We start from the raw sequence: 12,325 nt of genomic DNA, 5'->3' as shown, positions 1-12,325 counted from the left end.
AACTGGCAATGTTAATCGCAGCTTTTCACAAAAACACATTCAAGACTGAAAACTCAGCAACGGTCAAAGCCACTTCCACGTCAATATATCAGTAGAGCTTTAAAGATGCATTTTATCTGTAAATCTAAAAACTTTCACATTGCTTCCTTCTTACATAGAGACATCTCCATTACCTGCAAGTTTCTATACCAGGCTTCCCCAACCAGGTGCCCTCCAGAAGTTATTGCCATCATGCTACAAATGCCATCATGCTTGACTATTGGCCATGCTGGCTGAGCTTGATGGGAGCTATAGGTCAATAACATCTGGGTGGCACCAGGTTGGGGAACGCCGTTTTACACTGTTAAAAGAAGGCATCACTAGTATAATGTTCTAGGGCACTGCCTGCTATAATTCCTTGAGCTACAATCCATAGAGTGGTGAACAATGGCAGAGATTCCAAACTGTGCCACAGTCCCTCCTTATTATTTAATGACTGTGTTGAACTTAAAGGTAAAGGGACTCCTGACCATTAGGTCCAGTCGTGACCGACTCTGGGGTTGCGGCGCTCATCTCACTTTACTGGCAGAGGGAGCCGGTGTTTGTCTGCAGACAGTTTTTCCCGGTGATGTGGCCAGCATGACTAAGCTGCTTCTGGCAAAACCAGAGCAGCGCACAGAAACACCATTTACCTTCCCACCGGAGCGGTACTTATCTACTTGCACTTTGATGTGCTTTCGAACTGCTAGGTTGTCAGGAGCAGGGACCGAGCAACGGGAGCTCACCCCTTCGCGGGGATTCGAACCGCCGACCTTCTGATCAGCAAGTCCTAGGCTCTGTGGTTTAACCCACAGCGCCACCCACGTTCCTGTGTTGCACTTACTCAGGTATAATTCAACAAGAAAGGGGTTCCTTACATGAACAGACCTCCATCCCTATTAATGTCTAGGATGAAATGCAGATTATAACCGGCTACAATTCTAAATGATGCCATGCAACTTATGTGAATTTAATTTGTGCACATTCCACTTTACTCACTTGGCAAAATTAAAAAAAAAAAAAATGAAAAGGGGATAGAAGTCTGCAGAAGACGACTTTGGCAATCTCATCTGCCACTGAACCCAATGTGTTTTCCCTATACAATGAAATGAAATTTATTATGGTCCCAGACCAGATTCAGTTTTCCCTATACACAATTTTGGCTTTAGACTCAACCCCCGGAATATAACCCACCCCCACACAAGTTGTGGGTATACTATACAATGCATCACTCTGCCACTTGAAAAAAAAACAAGTAAGTAAGGATCTGCATAACAACACTGAAGAAAATTCACCAAATTGATCAACAACTTATAGGAGGATACAAAGAGATTTCTGTATACACGTATTGCAAAAATAACCAAAATGCTGTTAAATGTAACACAAGTGCATTGGATGTAAACACTGTAGCGCACTGTGTTAGAAATTCACGGAGTTGTATAAATAAAAGAAGTTTACACACACAAAAAGAACCCTCCCGTTAAGAATTCTGAAGCTCAAACACACACAGGGTCAAATTCTGCTTCTCACCATTGAAGCAATACTTGACATGCTTGAGCTTTGCTAAATAAAAAATCTCAAATACAAACTGCCCAATTTTAATATGATCACCTGGGGGTGGGAGATGGGGAGATAGTATGAATAAAAAGTGAACTTGCTGCCAAAGCCTTAAGTTTAAGAGAAAAGAAAGTTTTTAAAGCATTTTACGTGTCCCAGCAGTCTTTTTTGATGATCATTTGCAGGAAACCCTCCCTGGCATGGAGCCTGTCCTGACAACAGGTATTCAAAGTTACCAGCACATCTGCTGAAAGGAAGTTTGAGAATGTCGTCTTTAGCCAGAATCTCTGGTTTGCCTTAACTACATTCACAGCTACTGCTATGAGATTTTTTCCCCAGTAACACAAATAAAATGTTAGCTTGCTCCCTCTGCAAGGTCCACAGATTTCTGCAGAATTGATACAAGTAGACACAGAAGAATCCTTGCTTTTATGTAACCTTTCGTGACAATTTTCATGTCTGTAGCCGAGACATCATTATTTTGCTGAATTTAAGTTATTTGAAAATGATATTGCTACTTTCCATCACTGCCCTTTCTTTATCAGAGCACTGACTTGCCTTCTGCACTGCAGTGAGGATAAGATTTTTGCTGCTCTCTCAGCTACCATTTTTCAGTACTGGGTCTATCTCCTTGCACTGAATAAAGAAGCACTGAAATGACTTACATTTTACAAGGATAATTATTTCTTTCTAGGAGAGAAACATTACACCAGAGTAATGGCCAGGCAAGCAGAAAACTGGAATGTTAAGTAGCATTTTCCTTCCATTTCAGGCCACCAATATGCCACAGATGACTAACACAGATACATGTGGGCAGGCAGGTTAGTAAAGATTGCTGTATAACTTTTGTGGGATTTGCAAGGTTGTGTTCCATGCTAGCCCCAAACGATCTATGCTGCCTCTTATAAGTATCCCAGGCAAAGTGCAATAAATTACTACTGCATTTCCCAAAAGCAATTTAGCAGCAAATTGCAGCTGACAAACTCCAAGCCCCACAAGCTTTGGGTGAAGTCCTGAAATAAGCTAGCACTGCATTACCAGCACAATAGTACCCAAACACAGTTGTTCTTCACATTCAGTAACGTATGGGCAGGCACGAAACGGGGCATGGGCTGCATGTCATGTCCAAGGGACCCAGCTCAGATTTCTGATGATTGTTTGATCTCCAGCCTTCAATGAAGCTAGGTTATTAGTACACAGAAACTTAAAATCATTGTGTTTTAAAATAGAGTGTTTCTATAAGTACAAAGCAACATTTCCAATGAACACATCACTTGTTTGGGATCATTCTCATTCAATACTTCTAACAGCAACTCTAGTCTAGAATTAATGCCAATTACTTCCCTGACAGCTTAGAATCTGTTGTGTTTGGGAAGCGATATTCAAATTTATTAAATATTATGCAGCAATTCAAATCAGTCATGGCCCTTCAAACTCACAAGCTATTTGTAACAGAATCCCTGGAGTCTAAGTGCTGGCCTGGTTCGCATGATGAAAAGGGTGCGCTCCTGGAGATGAGATTGTGGTCACTTTGCTCCTCATTCATAATTTTGCTGCTGCAAGGAGCTGAGCTGTGGTTTAGCTTGTTGTCTGAACCTAGGCTTATGGTTTAGCACTCTCCAAAGAAACCATGAGCTGTAACCAAGCTTTGTCCTATAGTTTACAGCTAATGGTTTGTTTGGGAGAGATAAGTCATGAACCTGGGTTGGGATGACATGTTAAATAGAACTATGGCTTAGTTCAGTGCTCCCACCCACCAAAAAATAAAAATAAAAAGTGGAGCAAGGTGAGGGAGCAACAGGGAAAGGGGCCTTTTCAGTAGTGGTAGTTTACTTGTGGGACTTTTCTTCAAGGAGACTAACCTGGTGACCACATCAATGGGTTTTGGTGTTTGTTTTTTAAAAAAGGAACCCTCAGGTTTGTAGTATCTGATGCCCTCCCTGCCTCCAGCTACAGTTAGAAGCTACTGTAAAATGGACTAGAATTTTTAACCTGAATGGAGGTACAGACTTAATTTAAAGAATTAGTAAAAATCACTTTCTAGTGGACTGGTTAAATTCCTCTCTGATAATGTTTGTAGAGAAGAACAGTGTGGCTTAGGCACCCCCAGTCAGAGTGGGTGGAATGCAGGCATGAGATAGAGCATCATTCAATGACCTGTGCAGGTCTTCTCTACAGGTATTACCAAAGTATCAACTACTGTATGCTGCTCCAGTAAATGTTTCAATTAGGCATCTGTTCCACAGCTGCTGATCAGCTTCATAAGGTGAACAAGGAAGTACTCTTGCCTGAAGCAGCTGAAAAATTAAATGCAGCATAAGGACAAAATAAGCATGGTGCACTGATGGGAAGTTGCATCTCTCCAACTAATCCCTGCTCTCTGTTATGGCTTTTCTGCATACTTTGTATAAGGCAATATATACCCAAGCAGATAAAATCATGCAAGACAGATTAGTGGAAGCAAGCAGAGTCAAGTGGAACTATAAAAAGAGCAGTAAAAATATAAGCAGATCCAGAAGGAGGTACATATTGTGTAAGTTACATTACTTCTTTTTAGTATGTCTGAAGACAAGTATGACAAGAAAATAAACTAATCTTTTAAAAAAGTGTTTTCTAGCAAACAGAAAGCACATGAGCACCTCCTGTAAATGGGAGACTTCTGTGGGAGAGTGCTGACAATCATCGACCAAATAGTAGTTTATCAATGTGTCCCTGTTGTGACCACTTATTAAATCTGAGTTCCTGAGCCAGGTACATGGATGGGCAAACACCCCCAAAGACAGGTAGCATTAACTGTCCATCTGCCTAGCAAGAGATAAAATTATGCATACCTCTTGCATGCATGCTCTCTTGCTCAGTGGTAACGTGATTTGGCCAGTGTGGTACAGAGGTTAGGGTGTTCAACTCTCAAACCCCCTCTGAGCTGCAAAGCTTCCTGAGTAACACTGGGCTAAACACTATATCTCAGTCTATGTAAGAACTAAGAAGGGGTCATAATACCTCCTTGAGCTGCTTGGAGGAATTGGGGGGGGGGGTTGAGAGCTAGAATTATATTCCACATCAGGTAAAACCTCATGGCATTATCTGCCATATGTTCCACTACTCAGCTCTGATCAGCTAGCAGTACGATCTCTCTCACAAACTTCTTTCCAATGATTATACCATGCCTTTAGGGTTTAAAGGCCTCCTCAAATTTTAAAGTTAAATTATAGTCATTACAGTAAATACTGTGATCTCTGCTCAGTTGCATACCAAAAATCCCTCTATCAGCAAAACAAAATATTAACTGCTTAAAGATTAACCTACCCCCAGGAGACTGAATCTAATTTGAAACAAATTCCAAACATTATAGTCAGTCATACTGACTGCTTTTCTACTACCCACAATTCACGGATCTGATGATCAAAAGCTGTGCTATAACCATCTGAATAGAACATTCAGAACTGAACACAGAGGCAACACAGCTACGGGGATATCTTGGAAGAAGTAAACACTACTTCCTATTTTGCGGCAGCAAAATAGGGAAAAGGAGTTCTTTAAAATGTGGATCAGCAGCAACATAATTTATTTGTGTGCTGTAGAGACTTAGAAGAGCTACAGAATATTTGGAAAGGGGCGTTGGAGAGTTCAGTCCCGGTGCTCTGCAACTGTGAAGGCATGAAGGAAACAAGTATATAGTGCTCAGTTGCACTATATTGATTATAAGTATAAGTTAGCCACATGAATGTTGCAGAGTGCTGTGCATGTTGCCAGCTTGTTTGTTTTTTAAAATATTTTTTATTGAACAATTTTAGCAAACAAATTATCAATCAACATAACCATTTACATTCCCCCCCCTCCCTCTCCCCTCAAGGATTTCCCTCAGCTCCCCTCCCTGGTTTCTTTACACATACAATCCTCTGCATATTATAAAATTGTACAAATTGTTGCCTTTTCTATCATATATTCAACTGATAACTTTGTGGATGTTTATTCAAAACCTGCCAAGGAGTCTAAATCGTTTTGTTGTCTTTTTTAGATAATTTGTAAAAAAAGGTCCCATTCTTCCTTGAAGTCATGGCTGTCCTTGTTACACAGTTTGTATGTCAAATTATCCAATTCCACATCGCTCATCAATTTATCTTGCCAGTACATGTTGCCAGCTTGTTGAACCATTGCAGGAGTTGTAGGCCAACAACGTATGAGGGGAGCAGAGTTTCTCCATCTTTGATCTGCATACATTATAATACGAGCCATGTTATGATCAAAGACCCACCAAACCTAGCCACCCTACACCAAGCATAGACATATAGTGGGATGTTTTAGAAGGGCTTATGTACAGAGTTCATAAAATTATTGTAATCCTGCTTTTCCACTAAAAAAAAATGTTACAGGTGGTTCACAACATAATCAGCATACTAAACTGCAAAGCAATAAAATGGAGTTATTTGCTTTGATCAAAGGAAAGGTTTCTGGATAATTTCTGATCTCCACCACTAAAGCACAGGGACCATTAAAAGCTCAATTAGGTACACAAATGCTGAGGATTTCCAACTATTTCTAATCTACACATCTGCCTTCATAAGCAGCCCTCGTAAATGTTTTATCACAAACTCTCTACTTAAGTTTCAGCAAGGGTAACGCAATTCAAAACAGAACAATTTTTTAAGGCAGCCCATCATAATAAACAGGCAACAGAAAACACTCGGTTCTTCTCTACACAATGCACTCAAACATTTTCACTTTTGTTAGTAAACTGATGCAGTTAATTTCTAGCCTACCTTCCACATTATAGGAGTTCAACAATACTACGTGAATTGTCTCAGTACTACTGAGTTTTCATTCATGGAACAATGGTTTCCAAACTGCAGAAATCTAGGATACTGCAATCATTTATGGATTCCATGATGAGAAGATAAGTAATGGTGGATATGCTGCCTAAAGCACTCTTTTGTAGACTACTTCCAATCTTTCCCTGCAACCCAAAACCGCAGGAGATTGTGGGTTCATCTTACTGAAAATACGTAAGAAACTGTATGACAGTTATTAATTTCCATGCTATGCATTTCTGCCCCGTGATACCTGGTCACACCCTCCCACATTTTCAAGTGCTGGAAAAACATGCAAAATCCATTGTAACCAGATACTAAATGGGGTGATATAAAATGAGTATACACACCACAAATTAGGGCATTGTTGTAGCACCTACTTAAAAGACTGCAGAAAAAGAAAAAAGACAGCAGCAACTATTTGGACTCAGGGGAAACAAACAGCATCAATGTCCTACAAAGTTACCCAGAAACCTTTGCAACATCAGCCTTATGAAATGGATCCTGGGGAAGTTTGAACTCAAGTAATTTAGAAAGTGAAGAACAAGTTTACTGCTTTATTTGGAACTATATAAGGAAATAATGCATGTCAGATTATACCAGCTGCAAATATTTTTAAAAGCCTGGCTTTGGATAATTTCCAAAAAGCCTCCTATACTACAGATGTTCATTTTATAGTGTTCAATTTCCTTAATGCTTTCCCTTCTAAAGGGGTTACCCATAAATTGGTTACAAAATTATCTTACCACTTCGACAGTCACTCACACTATGCAACAGAGTATTCATTTCAGAGTGCAGAATGCATACGTTAATTAAGCAGGGCTAAGAAGTTGCCTAGAAAACCTACATCTCTGAGATGCTGTGAAGCAGAACTTTGGGCCTGTGTTAATGATTAAGTTTTTTTTAAACAAAACAAAACACATAGAAGCTATTGAGAGTCACTTTGCACCAAGCCCCTAAAAACGCTAATTTCTCGACAAATGTGGACTCCTCAGTTTAGAGAAACAAGGACTTCCACAGCCTCTGAAAAACAGCAGAGGCTATAAGCACTGACATCTGTAGAAAGGAGAGTTTATCCACATCTGGGACCTGATGTGTTTGGGAAACAAACGGGAAGGAAAGATGAGAGGGAGGAGAAAACAAAACAGCCAGCGAAGTTTGGAGACAGCGTATTTCAGTGTGTGCTCTGCAAACTATTTCTAGCCTTGCATTTTAGATGGCACATTGGAGTAAGAAGGTTTGGGGGGGGGGAGTGAAGAGACTGAACTTGGAGCATCCCAGAAACACCAAATTACAGCAGCCACTATTCCTAGAATGGAAGAAATGACATCCTGCTTTGAAACAAGGTAAAAATGAAAGCTTTGGCTAGAAATTCACACACAGAAAAGGATCCGTTTCTCCAGCTTTGCTAAAGATCTCAGCAAACTGAGGGTGCCTCTAGCCCCCAATTCTCTCCATGTGTCAAGGCCAGTCCCTTGACTCCTGACAGCCCCCTCTCCATCCTCCCACCACCACCAAAGCTCTGTTAATGAAATATTTTCAATCAAAAGGGGTGAACTGCTCCTCCTGGCCATGCAACACACAAGCCCTTGAAAGCTATCTTCCCAGAAGTCCACAAAGGGAGAAAGAAGTAGACAGACACTGCCAGGAACTTCTACATGCTGACAGAGGGGGAAGAGGTGCTCCTTAAAACTGGGGGTGGGGTTTTCCCCAAATAGCTGGTGCTGAGCACCTTTCCTGCTTTACCCTCACCAGCAATGCCCCTAAGGATCCCACACGGGCACTGGCCTTGAAGATCCCACATGGTGCTGGGACCATTTCTCTGTTAATTTATTAATAGTTTGTATAAAGCAAACTACCTGGGGAATAAACTCTTTTCTGGAGGTATATGTGGCTTTAAAAAAAAGTGTTTCCAGTGATGCTGATAATGCCAGGGTTGAAGGTTTGATCCCCATATAGGACAGCTGCACATTCTTGCATTGCAGGGGGCTGGACTAGATGACTCCAGGGTCCCTTCCAATTCTATGGTTCTATGGCCAAGGAGAGAGGAGGATTTCACCACACGTTAGGATGCGGAAGTGTGGCAGAATGGGCTATTCTGTCCTCCTCCTTGGAGACACTCCAGGCTGCAGTTTAAGTCCCCAAAAGGAGGGAAGGGAAAACTGGATTGTTGTGTGAAGAATTGGGATTCAATAAAGAATCCCTGAATGGGAAGGGACCCCTAGGGTCATCTAGTCCAGCCCCCTACAATGCAAGCATCTCAACTAGATCCCACAGATTTCATAAGCCAACTATTCTTCCTCCTGGGTGGGGGGAAGAACTGTGCAAAGGGAGATGGAAAAAGACAAAAGATCAATGTCTGGATTTCACAAAAAGTCCGTGGAGAAATACGGTACATCAAGTAGTACGGGGCGGGGATGCTTTCCCTACAGCCCAGCAAGGCAAAGGCGCCCCCTTCCTTTCAGGCTGGACACGCAAGCGAGCCCGGGGAGGGGGCTTCCTCACGAGACGCTGGCTGCGTGGTCCCCTCTGCCACGTGGTGAGGAGGACGTTCCCCACCGCGCGTCTAACGGGCAGCGAATAGCGGCGAGGGAGGCAAAGCGGAATGCTCGGGCCGAGTTGCGCAGGCGCCGCGCGGCCGCCCCAGCCGCGGTTCCCTCGAGTCCCTCGGCGTCGCCCGCCCGCCCGCTCGCCTTTCCCTCCCGCCGCGGGCTCCTCACCTTGCAGCATGGCCTCCAGCTTCTTCCTGTCCACGCGGAACCTCTCCTCGCCCCACTCGGGGCTGGCCGAGGGGGCTCGGGCGGGGCCGGCCGCCGAGGAGCCGCCGTCGTCGTCGGGCAGCGGCGAGTCGGCGCTGCGCTCGCTGTTGGAGCCCGGGTCCGAGAGCGGGTAGCCGTGAGGAGGAGCCGCCATCCCCGCGCCCCACTCGGCGGCGGAGGACGCTGAGGCGACGGCGGCCGCCCCCCCGCTGCCCTCAGCCTCCTGCCCGCAGCAGCAATAGCAGCAGCCGCCGTCGTCGCCTCTGCCGCCGCCGCGGGAAGCTATTTGGCCCCACAGCCGCCCGCCGCCCGCTTCATCCCAGCCCGCCAGAGCCTCGCTGGTCCCGGCGGCGGCGGCGGTGGCGCCTGCCTCCTCAGCCTCCAGCTCAGCCTCCCCGCCGAGCGCGCGGCTGTCCCTCTTGCTGCTGCTGCCGCAGCCGCTCGCCTTGCACAGCGCTTGTCCCGGGCCGGCTGCAGCTCGGCTGCGCCCCCATCCCGCGCGCAGTCCGCACAGCATCCCCGCCTCCTCCATGGAGCGGCGAGAGGCGCGCGCCGACGGGGAGGGAGGGATATCCGAGGGGAGAAAAGGGGCGGGGCGGCGCGCGAGGGCGGGAGCCGCCGACGAGGGCGCCGCATAAATAGAGCCGCCCGAGGCTGCGCTCGCGCGAGGCGCCAGATGCTCCGCCCAAAGCTATAAGTAGCGGCCTCCTCACCCCGCCCTGGTGGGTTTCTGTGGTCCAGACGCTGCAGCGACTTCTCAGAAGTCGGGCTTTGGTGGATTTGGCGCTGGGATAGGTTGCTAACCCCACCCACCCATCCCAGGCATTTTCCCACTCAAAATTGCTTCCAGTGAGAAGAGGAGGGGTTGCAAGAGAGACAGATACCCTGTAGCCTTCCCACAATAGGTGAAAAAGCAATGGCTATTTTGAGTTGAAAAATCAATAGGTGACAAAAGGCTAAGGAGTCTTTGACTACGTGCCCTTTCCCTATTCAAACTTCAAGCTGTGTGAGAGAGCTCAAATAATTCCATACAAAATGTGTTTTGAACTTTACTGACAGTAATCGAAGGATTGTATATTTTCCAGAAATGCCAATAGTGTTTGGAGGCAATGGTGGATAGGGATAAATGTATCCCCTGAGATGCTCTCTCACTTTAAAAACAAGCAGTCAAACCTAGGGTTAGGCGAGGAATGCAGCCAGGCCAGATAGCCCTACTTCCCTTTGTAGAAATTAATTCATTGCAGGCCCAGGGTGTTGCAATGACCACTGGCTGCAACATGACATTTCAAGTATTCAGCCAAATTGATGAAGGGTGTGTCTAAGAATGACTATTGAGTAGGATTGCCATACATCTAGAACTTCCCGGACATAGCGGTTGGAAGCAGTGTCTGGAAGGAAATCGCTTAAATGTCATGTTGGAAGCGTAGAATTTACCAAAACATAGGTTTAAAACTTTGGGCAATTTTCTATTAAAAAGCTCAACAACTTTTGTGTCCGGATTTTCACTTTTTGAAACGTGGCAACCCTACTATTGAAAGAAATGAAACCCCCATGTTCAGAGGAAGTATATACCTCTGACTGTCCAATAGTAGGGAACAAGGAATGGTTATTGCCATTGTACAGTCTTTGGGATCAGAGGTGCCACTTACAAAGACTTATTGCCAAATAGAATTATTTCCTGGTAAAAATGCAGAACATTGCTTTGTTAAACAGGCCTGTGCAGTTATTGTGCATGCTAAAAGCCTTTTGCTTTGAAGAAAAGAGAGACTAAGGAGAGTTATTACAAATTAACTAGAAGGGTTACTGATGTACTGGGGCCAAAAGGTGGCACTTAATTTAAAAAGAAAAGGGGGGGGAGTAGTAAATCTCTAGCCCTCCAAAAAGATAGTTATGAAGCAAAAGTGAAGGAACCCTTCCAAGCCATTTCTGTGAGATGAACCAACCTGACTGCTCCCACTTTTCATTGTTTTAAACCAATGAGGGAAGTCAGAGCTGTGATTGATGAGTGAATTTGGACCCCAGTCGACAGGAATCCCTGCCCCCCCCCCTTGGGTGCACTTTTCCTGCTTATGTAGTCCTTTGAATCTCTGTAGCTTGCCCTTTTTCTACTAGCAATGAAGATGCATCTTTCCTGAGGGGTAGATTTATCTGAGAGCTGGTACTCCCTACTTTTTTTTTCTTTTTGCAAATACTACTACACAATAAGTGCATATGGATATTAAACAGCACCCCTGCCCTGCACTGATGGCAAATGCAAAATATGAAAACTTTGCAAAGAGACTTAGGAGTGTCTTCTGCTAGGGAGGAGCTAAACCAGGCACTGTATATTTCACTTGCAGTGAGTGACTGCTCAGAAGTAAGAACTTTGTGTTTTAAGTGAGGACAGGATTACAGCCTAGGCTTTGGGGGAAATCAGGGTTCTTGTGCCTTAGCAACTCTGCAGTACGCAGAAATTCAAGAAGCTAAGCCTCCCTTCCCAATAAAATTATGGGGAAGACTTCATATTCTGCCTGTCAAACATCTTATTATGTGTGTGGCCACTGATTTAATCTTGTGCCCTCAACTCCAACTGCAAAAAGGATGCAATTTTATACAAATCTGTGTCCTCTTGGGTGAGTGGTTCAGAGAGCCCAATCCACATACAGTGTACTGGGCCCAGAAAATCCTGTTTGCATTCTTGCTATCCTCCGCCTTTGTCAGTTTGCATTTCTTAGTACAGAAAGTATTAATAATAATAATAATAATAATAATAATAATAATAATAAATTTATTATTTATACCCCGCCCATCTGGCTGGGCCTCCCCAGCCACTCTGGGCGGCTTCCATAAAAACCAAAAATACAATAAAATATCACACATTAAAAACTTCCCTGAACAGGGCTGCCTTAAGATGTCTTCTGAATGTCAGGTAGTTGTTTATCGCTTTGACATCTGCTGGAAGGGTGTTCCACAGGGTGGGCACCACTACCGAGAAGGCCCTCTGCCTGGTTCCCTGTAGCTTTGCTTCTCGCAATGAGGGAACCGCCAGAAGGCCCTCGGCGCTGGACCTCAGCGTCCGGGCAGAGTGATGGGGGTGGAGACGCTCCTTCAGGTATACTGGACCGAGGCCGTTTAGGGCTTTAAAGGTCAGCACCAACACTTTGAATTGTGCTCGGAAACATACTGGGAGCCAATGTAGGTCTT

The 12,325-nt window shown here is 44.5% G+C and overlaps 1 protein-coding gene across 1 annotated transcript in view; it reads right to left on the bottom strand.

Moving 5' to 3' along the window:
* Positions 1-9,746, bottom strand: part of BICC1 (BicC family RNA binding protein 1) — a 104,597-nt gene extending 94,851 nt beyond the window's left edge. Inside the window, exon 1 of the mRNA XM_083740277.1 lies at positions 9,104-9,746. Within this exon, the coding sequence (XP_083596403.1) occupies positions 9,104-9,674 (571 nt within the window). The 5' untranslated portion in view covers positions 9,675-9,746. The remainder of the gene's footprint in view (positions 1-9,103) is intronic.
* Positions 9,747-12,325: the final 2,579 nt, after the last annotated feature.

Source organism: Podarcis gaigeae (assembly GCF_964106915.1).
Source record: "Podarcis gaigeae genome assembly, chromosome: 5".
NCBI classification, from domain to species: Eukaryota; Metazoa; Chordata; class Lepidosauria; order Squamata; family Lacertidae; genus Podarcis; species Podarcis gaigeae.
Note: the sequence above shows the minus strand (reverse complement) of the source record. Positions and strands in the feature narration are given on the sequence as shown.